The 20,234-nt window shown below is 39.9% G+C and overlaps 1 protein-coding gene across 2 annotated transcripts in view; it reads right to left on the minus strand.

Moving 5' to 3' along the window:
- Positions 1-20,234, minus strand: part of MUSK (muscle associated receptor tyrosine kinase) — a 132,240-nt gene that overhangs the window by 36,243 nt on the left and 75,763 nt on the right. For both annotated transcript variants that reach the window (XM_033237843.1, XM_033237842.1), the window contains exon 7: positions 10,833-10,992. In XM_033237843.1, coding sequence (XP_033093734.1) covers positions 10,833-10,992 — 160 coding nt within the window. The remainder of the gene's footprint in view (positions 1-10,832; positions 10,993-20,234) is intronic.

Below are 20,234 nucleotides of genomic sequence, written 5' to 3' on the forward strand. Positions count from 1 at the left end.
AACAGGGATACTTTGACTTCCCCTCTTCCTATTTGGATGCCTTTTCTTTCTTTCTCTTGTCTGACTGCTGTGGCCAGGGCTTCTAGTACTATGTTGAATAGGAGGGGTGAGAGTGGGCATCCTTGTCTTATTCTGGTTTTCAAGGGGAATACTTCCAGTTTTTGCCCATTCAGTATGATGTTGGCTCTGTGAAACCAATTTCTTTACTTCAGTAGAGCTTTATCAGGTTTTGGCAGAATGGAAAAAGTTGTCACAGATGGTGTTAATTTGTTGACACTCCAGTGGCATTTTGAAAAGTGTTTTTCAAAATTGTATGATTCTTACAATAAGTTCCTTTGGAAATGATGCATCATTTTACATTTTAAAACTTTATCAGTTAAGGCTAGGCATGGTGGCTCATGCCTGTAATTCCAGCACTTTGGGAGACCCAGGCAGGAGGATCATTTGAGCCAGGGAATTTAAGACCAGTCTGAGCAACATGGTGAAACTCCTTCTTTACAAAAAATACAAAAATTAGCTGAGCATGATGGCACACACCCAGCTACTTGGGAGGCTATGGCAGGAGGATCATTTGAGCTCAGGCAGAGGTTGCAATGGGCCGAGATCACACACCATTTCACTCCAACTTGGGAGGCAGAGAGAGACTCTGTCTCAAAACAAAACAAAATCTTTATCAATTAGATATCCTGATAAATAACATGGAATGGTGATCAAAAGAGGAACCCACTTTTCTTTATTCTTTTAAAATACAAATACCTCACTAAACAGAAATGAGCTCTGAGAATATGCTAATTTGGTTAATGCATACATATGTATGTGTGTGGGTATATATATATATATATATATATGAACACGTAGAGTTCATAGACTCTTATAATAAAGGAAAGTAGCAAGGAGGCAATAATAATCAAAAGGTTCATTTTTTAATGGAATAAATTTTATTTCACTAAATATTTTTAGCAGAAATTCAAAATTGTAAAGAAATAGACTTTTTTGACAAATTGGCTGAAGAATAATGCAAGTGTTCAAAATGAGTGAAACAGAAAAAGACAGTTACAACAATATGTAACAATCTCATGATTCCCTATATGTGATAAAGTATTAGCAATACAAAAATAAGTCATAAATACTCAGCCATATTATTTGGTAAATGTTTCTTTTTTCTTTTCTTTTCTTTTCTTTCTTTCTTTTTTTTTTTTTTTTTTGAGACAGAGTCTCACTCTGTCGCCCAGGCTGGAGCGCAGTGGCACAATCTTGGCTCACTGCAACCTTTGCCTCTGGGGTTCAAGAGATTATTCTGCTTCAGCCTCCTGAGCAGCTGGGACTACAGGTACCTGCCACCCTGCCTGGCTAATTTTTGTATTTTTAGTAGAGATGGGGTATCATCATGTTGGCCAAGCTAGTCTTAAACTCCCGACCTCAAATTATCCACCCACCTCGGCCTCCCAAAGTGCTGGGATACGGGCATGAGCCACTGCAGCCGGCCAATATTTCATTTGTAATTCTAAATTTTCAACATTAGATGCAGTAGTCATCAGGCTAACTGAAATTGAGTTAAATGAGTTAAGGCAAACTGGTTTTAGAAGTTGATTCCGGGTGAATTATTCTATTATAAATATACTGAATTCATCCCATCAAAACACCACTATTTTTATTTCAACTACTCACAGCATGGACCCCCTTGTATTTATTTATTTTTTTCCCATCAGTAGTTGACATGCCCTCAAAAAGTAAGACAAATGATTGTAGGAAATATGTAAACACACACACACACACACACACACACACAGACACACACACACAACTTGATATTTTTCCTTGGAATTTCCTAAAAGGCACAATCACCCCAACCTTTGTTGCAATTTGAAGGCCCTATAACCAAATAGCTTTGGTTCTCAGCCTTCAAATAAAGATGAAGGGCATCTCAGCAAATACAAGGAGAAAGGGATGAATTATTTCCCTAGATCTTCTCGTTCTTGAGTGATGTAAATGATAACAACACATCTCATGGAGTGATTTTTCAACTTCCTAAGAATTAAGAAACTAGGACTCAGAGACAAGGAAAGGGTTTGTTTTGTCTTTTTTTTTTTAAATAATATTGCTGTCTAAAAAGAATCGCAACAATCTGAGGGCAGAGAGAGAGGATCCAGGAGTAGAGCTCCCCACCATTGGGATGGCAGGGACATGGGACATTCCTGTGTGTTTAGTGGATGCTATGAAGGTAGCTAAGTTACCAAGAAGACTGGACACCAGATGAAGAACCCCAGTCATAAGCAATTGCAGGTTACCTCAATAGGGATTGAGATCAAGGACTGGGGATTATGAGAGGTTGAACCAGTAAAGAATCCCCCACATCAGGGCACTATGCAATACACAGTCCTCTGAAGGACCCTCCAAAGAACCCAAATATCCTAGGAGACAGTCAGTATCCAGGTGCCTGCAAAAGAGAGACATTAATAACCCATCAAGGCATTAAAAGTCTGGATGCTGCACCTGCTGGGTTTCAATACCGGTTCTGCCATTTACTAGCTATGTCAGCCTGGGCACCTTTCTGAACATTAGTTTGCTCATCTGTGAAGTGGGGATAATAAAAGTATCCATTTCATTGAGATGTGGGTATTAAATAAATTCATGTATATATAAAGCACTGGGCACTGAGAATGTACCTTGCAATTGTTAGCATTATTATTATTAGTCAGAGAAGCAATAACAATTAACAGAGAAAGAACTAAAACATATTCCATTTAGGAAAACACATTTGCCCCCTTCCTTGTAAATCCTCTTCTCCTTAAATATGCCAGAGATGAAGAGGAACAGGAGGAAAGGGAAGAAGGGAAGGGTACATAACAGTAGCAGATTAATTTTGTCTACTCTCCATGTTCCTGAATGAAAGAATGGCTGGCCGTGGAGAGAGTGAAGCAGATGAGGTTTAAATTATATAAGAAGAGAGTTTTAAACTAGATCAGTCTGGGTTTTTAATCACTAAACATTACCTGGAAATTATGGAATCCGCCTGAAAGTTTGTAAAGGATTTGCTCTCAGGAGGGGCAAGGAGAGTCTAAAAAGCATAATTCCTCAGTCCCCAGTGGTTGCAGAAGACAACATTTTCTCTGTGTACCTGTCAAGTTTAAATTGTTCAATACGCTGGTTACACATATAGCCTCAGATCTTCGTTACCTCTCTGCTTCCCATTTATGAGTGATTCAAAGTTGTCTACAATGGGCTTTACAAACAAACTTTTGACCCAGAATAGGGTTTTAGCCAATACTAGCCCTAAAATTTTATCCCTCCACTAAATGAGTCACTTTGCTTAGGGACCGAAGGCGCCATCCTTCTAGCAGTGAGAAAAGCTGGATTTCTTTGTGAAAATTCTTTATATATAAGAACTAACAGACTCTGGAGTGACTATGAAGGAAATATCAAGATATGTCTAAGATTTGCAGGACTCCAGCTACCAGATAAGTTGCTGGACAATAGCTAAATCTTATAAATTTTATACCTATTTCCATTCTGAAAAAATCTAGTAGGTTCTCTCTCTTTTGCTGAGCTAGGCAGGCTGGGCTGTAGGATTGATATTTTGATCATCTAAGAGATGATGCCAATGATGTCTACAAATTATAAATTGTAGAGAATTTAAATTTTAGCAAACTGGGCAAGAGGCCTGCAAGAGTCTCTTAATTAAAATGACCAAAGGCTATGGAAGAGAATGAAGAGGACTCTATGTCACTGCTGAACTCAGGAAAGAAGTGCCTTCATGCTCCCAAATCTCAAGGCAATTCTGCCATTGTGCAAATAGAATAGTGAGAGGAAAAACATTGGAACACTTGAAAATTCCTCCAGAGAAAATGGCGTATAATTTGGAAGCACAAAGGCAGATTCTAATAGCAGCTGAGCAGGAAGATCTATTGAAAAACAAGGGGGCCAAGGTTATGTAAATTAAAGAGCCCTCATTTTGTAATGTGGAAGGAGGTTCCAAGAGCATGGAGATAAGTCAGTGCCAAAGAGAATCCAGCCATAGTACTTGGGAGGAGATAATGAGCTTCTATAGGAAATGTCTCCACTTATAATTTCTTTTCTTTTTGTGGTGGGGGGTGTGGCTAGGAAATGAGGAAGGGGTCCAAGAACCTTGCAACTATAAAGTGCTTTAAGCTCAGAATTCAATTTTTTAAAAATTCTCAAAATATCTAACCAATATTTGTAGTATTTAAAAATTCTTAAAATATCCACCAACATTTGTAGTATCTTTACAATTATCTAGAAGTCAGTAAAAACATTGGCTCTCTTCTGAAACATAGAACTGTTCTAATATAAGAAAGCTGCCTGATTGTAAAAGAATGCTTACCTTTTATGCCTAACTGCAGAACATCTGGGAGCAATTTAGTGTGGCTACTGGCTGTTACCATTTATCCTTTACCCTTTTATTAAAAACAAAAACAAAACAACTTTAATTAATTTAAAACCAGACAAAGCCAGCATGGAATGCCAGGGATAGTGTCTGTTTTTTTGATAAGAGCACGCTCTACCACCGATGGTTGAAGCATTGAGTAGTAAAGCAAATTACGTGCTACTGCTCTGTTACCAAGTCTCAAGAATTGTCTCCAACATTGGGAGGAAGCAGAAGTGTGGCTATCAGACATGAGAAAGAGCACAAAACATGTCAAACATGTCAGTACATTCAATCAGCTACACTGATTATGAAATAGAGTTCAAAGTTCTTTTTTTTTTTTTTTTTTTTTTTACTGTAGTAGTGTGAAACATCACCTCTTTTGAAATAAGAAAAATAAAACCATGTGGTTCATCTGGGGAGTTTGGGAGACTCCAGTACTACCACATCAGATTTTTCCCTCCTGCTCAGTTTTGATAATACTACCTGTATTCATGTGACTTTTAAATTTAGTGACCAAAAGTCTCAGACCCGGAGGTCAATTCAAAGAAAGGGCAACATAGAAAGTGGGGGTTGTTGGTAGAATGGGGAGTGGCTTACATTAGATGGGTGTGTGACCATAGGCTCATCCCTGTACTCTGAGACTGGATAACCCTGGACAGAACCATGGACCTCACTTTCCGATGAAGGACCTGTTGGTGCCATTGAGAATGGGAAATACAAATACGTATTTTCTTTCTTTCTTTCTCTCTCTCTCTCTCTCTCTCTCTCTCTTTTGAGATGGAGTCTCACTCTGTTGCTCAGGCTGGAGTGCAGTGACGCAATTTCAGCTCACTACAGCCTCCGACTCCCAGGTGCAAGTGATTCTCGTGCCTCAGCCTCCCAAGTAGCTGGGATTACAGGCATGCGTCACCATACCTGGCTAATTTTTGTATTTTTTAGTAGAAATGGAGTTTCACCATGTTGCCCAGGCTGGTCTTGAACTCCTGACCTCAGGTGATCTGCCCACCTCGGACTCTCAAAGTGCTGGGGTTACAGGCATGAATCACCACACCCGGCCTGTATTTTTCCCTTCTGAATCCCTGTGTCCATTTTGATGGTCTCCAGCTGTTCTGGGACTATGCTCACTATAGGTATCATGGGCTATCTTGCTTTCTTCCACAGGGCCTAGTGTTCTGATGACAAAGAGAAGCATCTTGTTAATTGCCCAGCATCCTGGCAAGTTTACTTTGCAACTTGAGCCTTGTGGATTTGTGACTGGAGGGGAAATGCAACTTCCTGGTTCATAGGGGGAGGTTCCAAAAGTTTTTCTGACTCCTCTTGATGACTAATAGTAAATGTAAATGAGTCAGAAAGAAATATATCACATTTCTAAAACAATGCATAAGGATTTGGGCAGACATATGGAAGGGTTTTGGAAAAATGAAGGCTGATCTTTTTTTTTTGTTATCCTTCAAACACTAGAAATATCATCAGACATAATCTTAAGCATAAGCATAAGATCAGCTTTTTCCATTTCCAGTTTTCCTGCTGGGAAGAACAAATAAACAGATGGAGTAGAAGTTTCAAAGGGAAACATGAGGAATGTGACGGAGGGGGCTCTTGACTACTAGGGGTACTAGTCACACAGGGGAGGGTAGAGATGGCTAAATGAAGACAGCAGAGTTTGGCATTAAGGAAGCATTGCCAGAATGGCAAAGAGGCGCCATGTCTGTCTTGAAGCTCTGGACTTCCGGCCAGCCTCTTCAAATGCCGAGGACAGGGGCCAAAAGCAGAAATGGAGAAATCAAATACCAAACTTGAGTTCTGGGAGATCTGGGGGAGCATAAGGCCATGCTTCTTTCAGATGAGCCTGAATGAAAGAGGCTTCAAGGATCACTTTTTCATCGAAGCCATCTCATTTCCCTAAAATATCAGTCCACAGAGCACCCCAGGGTTGGGAGGTAGTTTCCTCAGTGATTCCCGAGGGAACTTCATGGGGCTTCTAGCAGGTCTAACTCACAAGAGCAGGTCAAAGAGGAGGAGAAACTGGAAGATGTCTCATGGGACATCAGAAGTCTTATTCAATCACACTCATGACACACCCTTATTAGGTCTGCCTGGGGAAATTTTGGGAAAGGTCTGGGAGTGTCAGGTCCCCTAATAACCAGTGAGAATCAACCAGATAAATAAATCAGGGGTTGGACAAAAGGGTCTTATATCAAGGAATAGTGCTAGATGTGTAGCAATTTTTTAATTAATAGACATGTTTCTCATTTATCATATCCATGCTAGACTTTTTTAGTCTTTTCCATTTTTCAGTTGTTAACAACTCTCATTTCTTTACTTGACAGTGAACATTGTACAGCACTATGGTTCTGCATATGGTCAGATTTAATTGTTGCCTTTGCGGTTCAGAAGGGCAAAGTCCCAGGTCCCAGTTACAGGTTAACCCTCTCCTTATGCTGCCTGCTCTACCTCTACCCAAATTCCTTGGGTAGCTACTATAAACATACCCCTGTCCAGAGTGGCTTCAAGCCTCACTTCCAGGGTCCCCAACTTCTCCCCACTCTAAAGCTGACTTCCATCACACTGCCATTGTCAAGCTCATGAAAAGTCATAACTGGTTCTAGTCTACACAACCGTTATTCCTACAGAGATGACTGCTCTTCACAGGCACTCACCTCTGCTGCTGCAGCAGATTGCAAGCTGCTGTCTGCTGCCACATGCCAATCTTTGCATTGCTCCCACCATCCCTTCCCCCATGCAAATCCCACTGTTATTTTTCCTAGGTGGCCATTGCTGATTGTCCCATCCTCATTCTGGTCTACTCATATCTAGGATGACCTCTCCCTACACCCTAGGACATGGCCTTCCTGTACTGCCTGTCTCAGGCCTTTAGGCTCTTTCTACCACTGGAAGATGCCATTTTTTAAGGTTACAGATTTCCCTGTTGGTGTTCTATTTATGGAGTTGGATCAGGTTCTCATTTGGGCTAGGACAGGGATGAAGAGATGATGTTGCTGCATATAGCATGGTGGCAATCATGCCCTTTAATCTCAGCATCTTAAAGATTGTGTCCATGGGATGAATCTCCCCTTGTGTGGAGTAGATATACCCATTTTATTAGGTTCCCCTCAGTGGTTACAGCACTGCCTTCACAACTACCTTTGTACTCATGATGAGTCGGCTCTAAAGATTACTGAACTGAAGGCTGGGGGAGATTCCTGACCACCTGCACTTCCCGCTTGGTGTGCTGTGAAAAGAAGGAAGGTAGGGAAATTTAAAATTTGGATATTTTATAGATTTTATAGATCCCTTTTCTGAACCTGAATCCTAGAATAGAGGTGTATTGATCAATTAAGGAAAAAGCCAAAAACAGAGAGTTTTTCTAACTTCTTATTTAGGATGCTATAGGAAAAAAACCCACAGGGATCCCTTACTCCAACATGGATGGCAACATTAATGTGAAAGTGGTAGCATGACAAGGTTGGGAAGACAGCAGAATTGAGTTAGCAAGCCCAAATCTCTCCTGCCTTGAAAGTGATCTAGAAGTTGCCTCAGGCCCTGTGAGGAATACTGAAGGAGCTGTGTTGAAATTCAGCAGGCCAGTGACAGGGCCACAGTAGGGACAGACAGGGAGACCTAGCTGCTGAGGTTGCAGAGCAGAGTGTAGACAAGGGCATGGTGAAGGATTTGGCTGACATGCAGAGGGCTGTGCTGCTCCAAAAGATGTCTCAAAGAGGCTGAGCCAGCCAGGGAGATCCCCTGGGCCCTAACCAAGCCAAGAGATAAAATCACAAGTTCCTCAGCTGCAGACTTCAATAGAGACTCAGGGGGTAGCAGTGGTGTAGGGGGTGTCCAGAAGACACCACTGCCTAAATACAAATCCTCTTCTCCTTTGCCATCTAGGGAAAGAGAAGGAAGGAAGAATAGGGAGAAAGAGCTCTGGCAGAGGTATCTTTGAGTGACTGAATAATGACCTGAAATGAAACTCTCCTAAAATTGATAACATTAATATTTTTCTTCTGCCCAGTGAAAGTGCAGGGTAAATTAAAGTAGATCAGTTTATTTTCTTAGATTGAGTATTCATATGTAAATGTGATTCTCTCTCTCTCTCTGTGTATATAAACATACATACACACATACATATATGTTTTCTAAATATATATTGAGAGATTTTTATAAATATATGTTTATTTAACAGTAGGTCTTGATCAAATGTCAAATCAAACAAAGACAGCGAGACCAGAATAATTCCAGGTAATTCAAAGGCATCAACATTTTTGAGTATTCTATTATCTCCTGGACCTTCTCCTGTTCATATGCTTTGTGTTTATATATTATTGTTTGTCCTGGGCACCTTTCAAAATCAGACACATCTGAACTCATTCTTCTAGCCCACTGCCATTTTCAAGCATTTGCAAACCTTATTTCTATCCATATTTGTCCTGTGCATCTCTCCTCTTCCCTTTGAACCAATGCTGCTGCTGCTGTTCAGACCTTCATGACTTTTTGAGACACCTGGAAGAGCCTCCTGACCCCTTGCCACACTTCCCAACCTCCTGACACCTCAGCATCTGTTAATTTGCTAGAGGATATATCTGACTATTACACTTATTTCTTCTAAATCATTAAATGACTTCTCATCAATGAAATAATATACTTGACCTATGCAGGCTCTTCATAACCTGGCTAGAGCTCATGTTTCAACCTTTGTTTCCACTTTCTACCTCCCTGCTGTCTCTTTCATGGTCTAGCCTTGATCACTGATTTGCTGTTTTCTGAACAGGTTTGAAAGGTTTGACTTCAACCTAGTTATCTCATATCCACATCTTCTGCTCCAGTGATACCTTTTTTCCAAGGATTCCCTGACACCCTCCCTCTCTTGTTCTGATGTTGTATTTTGTGTATGCTTCTGCAATCGAATACAGTCTGTGCCATAATATATGTGACTAACTGACTTCCTTCTAGATTTAGAGTCCCTGGAAGGCAGGACCTATTTTTAAATTAACTTTTCATCTCTTACTCTACCCAACACAATGGGTGTCATCTAGAGTATTCAATAAATGCATGTAAAAGTGCTTTATAAACAGCAAAGTGCTATGTAAATAGTAATTCTTATTACTATTTATATCATATTATTTTACTATTACTAATTATATATTATTATTTGTTAAATTGAGTTGAATTTACTTTTAGAAGACTTTTCATTTTCTGGGAGAAATAATTTCACATCTGTGGAAATGCTAGAATAACTGAAATGATGTCTGAAGACATGGTAGGCAGAGATATCACTGGGGGAGAAAGGAGAGGGAGCCTTAATTTTGAAGTCTTCCTTTTCCTTCACAGGCATGTCCCAGAGGGCCAGCTTTGTCCAGTGCTCCTTATCATTTATCTGTGGCTTTTATTCACCTCATATTACAAATCACAGACATTAATGGAAAGTTCCCCATCAGATCAAAGAGGTGGTACTGTAATAAGAAACAGCAGGCTGTGGGGAGTTGGCCCTAGGCACAAGCTCTATCCATGCTTGCCTTATATGTCAGGCCAAGCACCTCTCTCCTGACCCTTGAGCCATAGGCACGCTATGAATCTAATATGCCTGGCATTTCCTGATACAGGGATTATTTCCATCTCTAGGTATTCTATAAATGTTCTCAGAAGCCTTTGGGACATTTACATTTTAAAAATAAACCTTTAGAACTCAAGACAAATATCCTAGAAATCCATGTGTCAGCCTTTTTCTTGAAAACACCTGTAAGTCCTGCTGTGGCTTGCTGAAGCAGGAAAGGGAAAGACCACAAGGATCATGCTCATAGGTAAAAATGCCCTCAAGAAATAGCCATGTAGAAATTGGCATGACCATGTTGAAAGTCTGCCAACTTTTTCCATGAGAACTTTGGAAAGTTTGATCAATCAAGAGAGAAAATGAAGAGTGGGGAAAAGGAAAGGAAATTAAAGAAAGAAAAGGAAAAGAGGGAGGGAGAGAAGGGAAGAGGGAGGAAGGAAGGGAGGGAGGGAGGAAAGGAGGGAGAAAAGGAGGGAGGAAGGAAGGAAGAGGACGAAGGGAAGGAAGGGAAGAAAGGGAGGGAGGGAGGAAGGAAGGAAGGAAGTTAGGGAGGGAGGGAGGGAAGGGGTGAAGGAGGAAGGCAGGAAGGAAAGAGAAATGGAGAAAAGGAAAAAAGATAAGAAAAATGGAAAGAAAGGAAGGAAGGAAAAAGTGAGTTCCTGGAAGCTGTTACCTATCACTTGGGCAGGTATTGAGGATTTAGTTTTTCAGGCAGCAAATCTGCCAAAATCCATATCTAGGTTACCTCTGGAGTATCCCCATGGAGGAGGAAATAGCCCAAATGCAACTGAAATAAGAGATAAAAGAAAAGGGAGATTTTCTCCAATGCTGGATATTGTAGAATAGTATCAACTCTCCCCTCTCCTGAAACAATGCAAATGTGAAGGGGCATCCTACCTGCTATGCTGATGGTGGCTGCAGCCTTGGCAGTACTGAACTTCTCCCCATGCTTATTGGTAGCTATGCATGTGTAGAGTCCTGGCTTGGTGATAAACAGCTGCAGTCTTGAGTCAATCACTCGGTCTTTCACACTCTCTTGAATGGACCCAGAAGAAACCTGATGGAGTAAAGGAAAATAAAAGATAGAACTCAGTCAAGGATTTCCTACTATAGTATGTCAGTAGATTTGAAGGGAAAAGCATTAAGATTATAATCAAGTGCATGTGGTACACTGCAAAAATAGCCAAAAGATTTTCCCTCCCTATGCCCATGCCCTTGCAGTGTGACTTTGTAGCTCTTCCCTCAAGAAGTAGCATTTTTCTCCATAATTTGAATCTAGATTAGCCTTGTGATGTATTTTAGAATGAATGAGCAGAAACTAAAGTTCTTGCACATTGTGGCTTGCTCTCTGTTTATGGAACCTAGGGCTATAAACAAGCAAGAGCCAGCATGCTAGAAGATGAAACACACATGGCCCGTTTATCCCCACTGCCTCAGGTGGGAACCAACAACAACCATCCAAAGTGTGCATAAGGCTATTCTGAACCAACTAGCACCCTTTCAACCTGTCAATCACAGGAACTTGACCAGCCAAGATCAGGCAGTCCTGCCTAGAAGCAAAACCAAATCAGCAAAACCAGCCAGTTGAACCACAGACTTGTGAGCACTAATAGCTATTGGTTTAAGTCACTAAGCTTTGGGCTGATTTGTTATACAGCCATAGATAACCAATACAAGGTATGAATGATATACAGTGTGGATCCTCCGATATATGTCTTCAATGTCCTGCAGATGACAGTTAAGTATGAGAGGTTGCAGACTTGAGGACTTATTTTCATAACTCCTGTTCAGTTCCCCATAAATGCATGTCAGATAGGTGGATGGTTATCAAGAAAAATGGTTGTGAAGCCAAGTCTGTCTTTGAGGCATGACATACATAATACATACATAATACCTCAAGGTCACTGAAAACATCCTTATTAGGAAAGATAAGCAGTTTTTAAACTGCCTGACCTCTCTCCTCCTGGACTTCATCCAGGTGTTGAAATAGTTCAGCAAAGAGACCAACACGTTAGGAGGTTCATGCAGGAGGTACTACTTAAACCAGAAAATCAAATGTCCTTAAAGAGCCAACATATCAATGCAATATTGACACACAATTAACAGCTTAATTTATACAAATGCATATATATTAGTCAACATTACTTCAGCTCCATAGGAAAGATAGCTGCCTGGCACATTTTACAAGGTTGCATAGTTAGAATTTGCATCCTAGTGTGTCTGACACCAAAGCCTATGCTTTTAATCATTATGTTACAGTGCCTTCCCTAGTCCTAGAAGAGAGAACAAATGAGAAGTCATTAGAAAACAGGAGTAACAATTACCTTAACAAATCAACCAACCATGAACAAAATATGTATCTGACAAATGTCATTGTTAAGGTGGTGGCATTTTTTTAAATGGTGGTTCTTTTTTCATTGTTTTCTTGAGCACAGTACCACTTTTTCAATAACTAATCTTTAATTAACACTACTTAGAAGAGAGAAACATGATGCCAATTTGAGGGACACTGGAGTGAAATGACAATTAAGGAATCAGCTGGTGTTATGCCTTGACTTTATCCTAAAGGAGTGGAGGTACGTCCTATGTTGGCCTGAGCGTGGCTGCTTGGCTGAAAGAGATTCCTCTGTCCAATATTAGGGAATGAGGCTGAGAATGAGACATTTTGGAGCCAATTATTTTATTGCATTGCATGAGAGAGGATTTTCACAGTTTGACTAGCCAGGAAGAAGAAAGCTCTGAGGTAAGGCCAGCTTTCTTCCTAGCTGCCAGGTGGCTGGCTATCCCTGGCACCATGCACTGTGTAGCTATCCTACGCAGTGAACGTTTGTCAAACTAGCTTTTTATTCTTTACCTTCACTGCTGGTCTCAATTCTTATGATAAAAACTGGCTTATGTGAGTATCAATTTACCTTAACTGGGAATCTTTCCAGATCAGATCAAGTATTGAGGCATTTTCCCCAGATAAGCAACCTAGACTCTATGAGAAATTTACAAAGTGAAGAGAAAAATATTTTTAAGAGACATGTACTCAGTTGGAATTGAAACTAAACTCATCATTATCATATTTATCAGGAGTGCAATGTCTCATTATATGAGTATCCAAGTTAGATCAAGGGGACTGAAAATATTTGGACTTGACTGAATTTTAATACAAAGCAACAATGAGAAAAAAATGCTACAGACCCCAAGCCTCTATGCTCAATCAACAGACTTTATGTTATTTTGTATTTTTATTTTGTTTATATCTCTTTCCAGTTTAGATAAGCAAAAGCAGAGCAGTTTGCAAAATCCTTTGCAAAGATAGTTCCCTCCTGCAAGAAGCAGGAATGCGCAATGCCTCAGAGACAACTTTGAAGCAAGAAATCTCCCCAAATGTTGCCCTAAGTCCCACTGTTTTCATGTTCACACCTAAGAAAGTCATTCTTAAACACCTCCTCAAGGTCACTGAAAACATCCTTAGTAGGAAAGAGAAGCAGTTTTTAAGCTGCCTGACCTCTCTGCTTCTGGACTTCATCCAGGTGTTGAAATAGTTCAGCAAAGAGACCAACATGTTAGGAGGTTCATGCCGGAGTACGAAGTGGCTCCTGAATGCTTTCCCCCCTGCTTCCAGAGGCCTTGCTTGATTCAGTTTGTGACTCACGCACAGCAGGCCCTGTTAGTCATAGTTTGAGTTTGTTTTTCTTTCTTAATGGATCGTTCTGATCAACAGTTTAGTATTTTTGATGATCTGAAAATAAAAACAAATCCCTCTGCCCTCCATTTTGATATTTTTTCGTGCCTCAGGTTTCAAAGATCAAAGGGGTGAGTCCAGATTAGTACTGTGAGCTTTTACCAAGGTATGCCTAAGCAAAACAGAGTACTTAATTGAGGTGACTATGTCTGGTAGTTACAGGAAATACATGATTTTCTCCAAGTCACTCAGGCATATGGACCTGAGGGAGATGGAAAAACAGCTCCCTGCTCTGGGTGTGATGTTCTCTCTTTCTGAGTTAGCCATAACTATGTGAGGAGATGGACCTGTTAATTTGCTTGACTGTAGTAATCATGTCACGGTATATGTTTATCTAAACATCATGTTTTACACCTTAAATGTATATAATAAGAATCATAATAAAACTTTTTTTTCTAAAAAGAAGCAGTAGGATAGGAAGCTCTATTAAATAGGCATAATAATTCGTACCTGACACAATGTGTGTAAAAACTCTTTGAAGGTGATAGAGCAGTTATAGACCCGTGGACTACTTCTTAATGTATCATTAATATATTACTAATGCTGTCTTGAGAGAATCGACCCCCAGCTATGGATAATCTGATAATTTTATGATTTGACCTTAGCTAGCGAAGACCTCTGAAAGGTATTCTGGCCTCAATGGCCCTGTCTTGCAGATAGTTCCAGCTGGCTGGGAATACCCTCAGGAACTGTTAGAATGTGGCCCAGGAGGGTGCAGTGGCTCATGCCTGTAATCCCAGCACTTTGGAAGACCAAGGCGGGCAGATCACAAGGTTAGGAGATCAAGACCATCCTGGCTACCATGGTGAAACCCCGTCTCTACCAAAAATACAAAAAATTAGCTGGACTTAGCGGCACCTGCCTGTAGTTCTAACTACTCGAGACGCTGAGGCAGGAGAATTGCTTGAACCCAGGAGGCGGAGGTTGCAGTGAGCTGAGATGGTGCCACTGCACTCCAGCCTGGTGACAGAGCAAGACTCCATCTTGGGAAAAAAAAAAGAATGTGGCCCAGTAGGGTTCATGTTTATGCAGTTGTAATAATGTCTGTTTATGAATCATAGAAAAAGGGATAATAAACCAAGAGACATTTCCATAGTTCTTCTGATTAACATAGCCAGAAATATTAGCCTCTTTCAAACTGGCTGCTGAATTATTCCACATAAGACTTGTTACATGTAATTATTTTGGCTTACACAGGTAGTAAGATAAAAGGACTTCACAGGTCATGTATTTTTAACCAAAACTACTGCCTCTTAAAAATATGTCTAAATATAGATAAGGCTCCCTTTAAGAAAATTCTAAAAGACAACCTAGGTGATTTGGCTGTTTATTTTATAAAATCCTTCTAATAAGTAAAATTATTCAACTTCTGAAATATTTTAGAAATTATATTTATTGGACAAAGCAAGAGGGACATGAAATTTTTCTATATTAGTTGCATGCCAAAATAACAGAGATATATTACTGGTATAACTTTAAATAAATCTGGTTATAAAAATACAAATAATTTTCTTTTTAAAAAGCAAGCTCTGCTCCCTCCATGCCAACCACTATTTCCAAGATTGTAAAACAAAAGGAATATTACTATTTACTCTGAATTTCATCTGTGAATTCAGATTTCCACAAAAAAATGCTTGGTATTTCCATAGGAGGAAAGCAAGACAGTTTCTAATCACTTTGGGACACGTTGCTGGACTTTCTCTTGCTCTTTGGCTCTAACTGTTTAGGGTTTTGGTTTACTGGCAGGTTCACAGCAGGGAAGAAAGAGAGCACTCGCTTCTTTCAGAGTACCCATTGTACTGAGTAGCGTGCTATGGCATTAGTTTACTAACTTGTAGTGAGTGAAGAGCCGCAATTCAAACTCTGTTTTATTCTGTGCCAAATATCTCCCAGCTCCGCGTTCGTCTTTGTTCAGTCCACCAAACACGGTATCAGGACTATAGGATTCTCTGTGTTTTCCTCCATGGGATTTCTGGTTTGCTACTTTTACAACCTGAAATGCCTGACATTGCCTTCATGTCCTGTGATTTGCGTCAATGTGGACAGTCATCTTGATTTCCTTTTAGACTTGGGTAGAATTACCAAGAACTAAACTTGGCTCTAAGGGCAGCACACACTCTCTGACCGTAAGAACTGCGGATGTACTTTTGCTTTCTTCCTGGATGAAAGTCATTTTGTTTGTTTTATTCCTGTTTTAGAATCTGAGGTGATAAATCTATTTTGCCTTTCACTTTTTGTGAGTCACATGTTGAATGAATAAGTTTGAGTCTCAATAAGGCCGCACCTATCTTAAACTATCCTACTCTTGTTATTCCTGAACTTCGACAGAGAATAATCATTTAACTTCCAGTTCTAACCTCATATGAGTCTTTTGAGAATACTAGAAACTTAAAAAGTATATACTTTTCCATTTTCTTTATTACTATTTTTTACATAAACAAATTAGTGAAGTTATATTGTCAATCTCCCAATTTGATTTTATTTATTTACTTTTTGAGATGGAGTCTTGCTCTCTTGTCCAGACTGGAGTGCAATGGCGTGATTTTGGCTCACTGCAATCTCTGCCTCCCGGATTCAAGTGATTCTCCTGCCTCAGCCTCCCAAGTAGCTGGGACTACAGGAACATGCCACCACGGCTGGCTAATTTTTTTGTATTTTTAGTAGATACAAGGTTTTCACCGTGTTAGCCAGGATGGTCTTGATCTCCTGACCTCACCATAATCCTCCCACCTCGGCCCCCAAAGTGCTGGGATTACAGGAGTGAGCTACCACGCCCGGTCCAGTCTTCCAGTTTTCTTAGGATGTCTTTATACTCCCTTGACAGGCTTAAGACTGTAGCAGTTTCCACAGAAGAGCCAAAAAACACATTGACAAACAAGAATCAAATTTTAAATGACACTTGAAATGTTCTTAGTGAGGTAAAGAAGAACAGGGACTCCAAGTTACTTTATTGTAACTGGACAAAATTAGAGAACATTAGCCCTGATGTCTCTAATTATACCATTAGAGATCATCTTTGACAGTCACCTGACATCTGTGTTAGTGTAGATATGAGAAAATCAGTGTCTGAGTGGTAAATGGACCCCAAAATCACATTAACTAAAGAGGGGCATTTACAACCCCAGTCTTCCAGCTCCCCATCTAATTCTCATTCTACCATGCCTCAAGTTACAAGCTGGAAAAGCATGTTCATTTGTTTATGTACTGTCTTCGAAGGGATGTAGGATAGACAGATAAAATGGAACAATTTTATTAACAAATTATGAGAAAAATGATTTTGTTCAAGTAACAGAAAAGAAAGTCCAGCGAAAACAGTAGTGAAAATGACAATAATAAATGAATTCTACACCTTGGAGGGTGCCATTGCCATAAGACATTCTTTGTTATTGGGTTAGTCATAGAATTTCTTTTGTTTTGTTTTCCTGTTTTACAACATCGAACTAAAATTTCACACATTGACACATTTTGTTCTCCACATCCTTCTCTCCCTTCCCCTTCTTCCCTTTCTTGTCTTGTGTCCTAGTTCTCAACTTTCAGGGCTGCAGCCAATCAATCTTAGGGCACCCTGCTTTAGAGGGACAATGGTAGGGCCAGGTGCAAGTAGAGAGCAAAGCATTATTCTTGAGACTCCTTTTTTAAAAAAAAATTTAGACTTTTAATTTTTTAGGTTATTGGTGATATAACTCACAAACAGAAATTATACATATTTAAGGCGAACAAGGTGATGTTTTGGTATACATATATATTATGAAATGATCACTGCAATCAAGCTAGTGAACTATCACCTCACATGGTTACCTTTGTGTGTGTGTTTTGAGAACACTTAGGATCTACCCTCTTAGCAAATTTCAATTGTGCAATACAGTGTTGTTAACTGTAGTCCCCATACTGTACATTACATCTCCAGTACTTATTCATCTTGCATGGCTGAAACTTTGTACCCTTTGATGATCATCTCTCCATCCTCCCATCACTGACAGCCACTATTCTATTCTGTGCTTCTATGAGTTCAACTCTTAGATTCCACATATAAGTGAGATCATTTGGTATTTGCCTTTTTGTATCTGGCTTATTTCACTTAGCTTAATGTTCTCGAGGTTATATCCATGTCGAGACGCCTTTGAATAAGGGTTCAGGTCTGGGAAACTTCACTCCCAGTCTTCTAAACACTCTTCCCTTCTATCTTTCTGAAACTGTAAGATGCCTCAGGGTTACTATTCTTTCATGCCGCGAAATTCTTCCAAAGCCTACATTATGCCAAGTCCTAGTGACGGGATAACTTCCTGCTTTAAGGCTATCTGTTTTTTTATTTTTTGTTTTGTTCCAGAGTATTTGCCTTAGTTTTAGTCACTGTTATTTAATTTAGAGGAGGAAACCTTATGATGGTCTACAAAAGAGAGGAATAAAAACTAGGAATAAGAATTGTGTTATGAAAAAATCATTCTGGGATTTCTGGTGCTCATCATTGTAGGCACAGAGACACCAGAAGTGCACACACAAGGAGAGAGAGCCCTGTGAGAATACAGGGAGATAACCATGTGAAGCCATCTGCAAGCCAGGAAGAGAGACCTTACCAGAAACCAACCCTAAGAGCACCTTGACTTTGGGCTTCCAGCCATTAGAACCGTAGGAAAAAGAATTCTGTTGTTTAAGACACCCAATCCGTGGGATTCTATTATGGCAGCCATAACATACTAATATAATCCTAGAGAAGGGAAAGTCAGGAAAATATGAAATAGTTCAAGTCCCTGAAGGAATATGCCTTGGATTGGGTAGAAATTATATTTAATATCATTTGAATTATACCATAAGGTTTTGCCTTCTTTAAGAAGAAGTCCCCCATTTTCTTGTTGTGATGCTTGTATTAAACACAATTTGGGATGATGTGGATATTAAAGTGTCCCGATTTGGGACACTTCTTTGACCTCCAAATGGTACCATTAAAATATTGTAATATGATAATATATGCTCACTACAGCCAAGATACCAAAAAGTTGGATAGCCTATCCTGGAGGAAACGAAAACTGAAAATAGCCATCAGTTAGATAAGTTATCAAGGTTTGGGTTGTTTAGTCATATTGAAAGCCATTCTCAGTACACCCAAAGGACTGGGTTAGACATACACCCATCTCCTTAAGGCATAAAAGTATCCTCCATGGGACCACCTGGAGAGTTATATATGTGTTTTTACTGCACAGCAGTAAAACTTGAAGAGCTAACTCAATGGACTCGAGGTGCTCAAACCCCCAAAGAAAGTTCTGGCCTTTGGCTCCTGAGAGATGACCTCTGACCCTTGGAATATCCTGTGTACTAAGAGTATCTTTGTATATCTGAGATTTTGGGCAATGCCAGATAGTTTATGATAGTAATGTGAATGATAGTGAATACTTGGGATCCTAGGCCATGTTGTATTAGTTTGACCTTTAAAGGGGCTGGAAACTAGCTAAGACTAGTTATGTAAGCACTTCACGTCTATGTAACTGAGCTCCAGTAAAAACTCTGGACACCAAGGTTAGGGTGAGCCTCCTTGGTTGACAGTACTTCATGCATGATGTCACACATTGCTGCTGGGAGAATGAAGTGCTATCCGTGCAACTTCACTAGAAGAGGAAAACTGATTCCTCTGTGCTGATTTTAATCTGTATCATCTTCCTGCAATAAACCATAATCATAAGTATAACAGCTTTTCTAAAATCTGTGAGTCCTTCTAATGAATCATCAAACATGAATGTGATCTTGGGGACTCCAACACCCTTGCAATTTGGAGACACAGTAGACAAGTATGTAATTCTCACCTGCAAAATCTAAAGGCTGTCTGGCAGCTCCAATGGAAGGAACAAAGAAGAGAGAGAGTCTAGCAGTCTGGGCTTCCAGAGTTTGTCAATAAAAAGGTTGTATAGAAGATCTGATTGGGAGTCATTTTCAATCCTCCCAAGATGACTTTCTGGGGAACTGATTAGACCCCAACACAGAGAGACTTTCTATCAACTAGCAGACTGGGGACTTGCTAATGTGGCCAAAAATGGCTGGCCTGAGGAAAATACATCACTGCTATCATCTTAATGTTCCCTGATTTCTGAAGAATCATGAATATGTCTATGAGGGTAAGAGTCAGTTTTAAATAGCTGGCAGGCACAGAAGGTATAAAGCCAACTTACAAGTGTGTCAGTTGAATTAGAGCTCTCCTGCACCAGTTATTGCTCCTCCCTACCTCCCACCCAACCCTTTTGGGGTCATAAATAGCAGGCAGAAGAATGAGTGAGCATGAGGTAAGAAGCCAACTGCAATTTTTTCTTACATGAAAGTTAACCTGAAATATCCCTGAGAACGGAGGAACTGTGAATGCCATTGGATGCTTTGGTTATTACTTAGGACTAGACACTTAAATAACTAAGTTGGGACAATGTTAATGATTTAAAATCAACTAATAGTAACCAGAAAAATCACAGAGCCTGCTTAAGGTAGGCTTAAATAGTAGCAAAAGAACTTGCTCTGCTGAATATTTTAAAATGACAAAGAAAATAATAAGATTGTGTTACATGCAAGTTATGTTCATTAACACCAGA

The sequence above is a fragment of the Trachypithecus francoisi genome, unplaced genomic scaffold (genome assembly GCF_009764315.1).
Source record: "Trachypithecus francoisi isolate TF-2019V2 unplaced genomic scaffold, Tfra_2.0 Lachesis_group16, whole genome shotgun sequence".
Lineage (NCBI taxonomy): Eukaryota > Metazoa > Chordata > Mammalia > Primates > Cercopithecidae > Trachypithecus > Trachypithecus francoisi.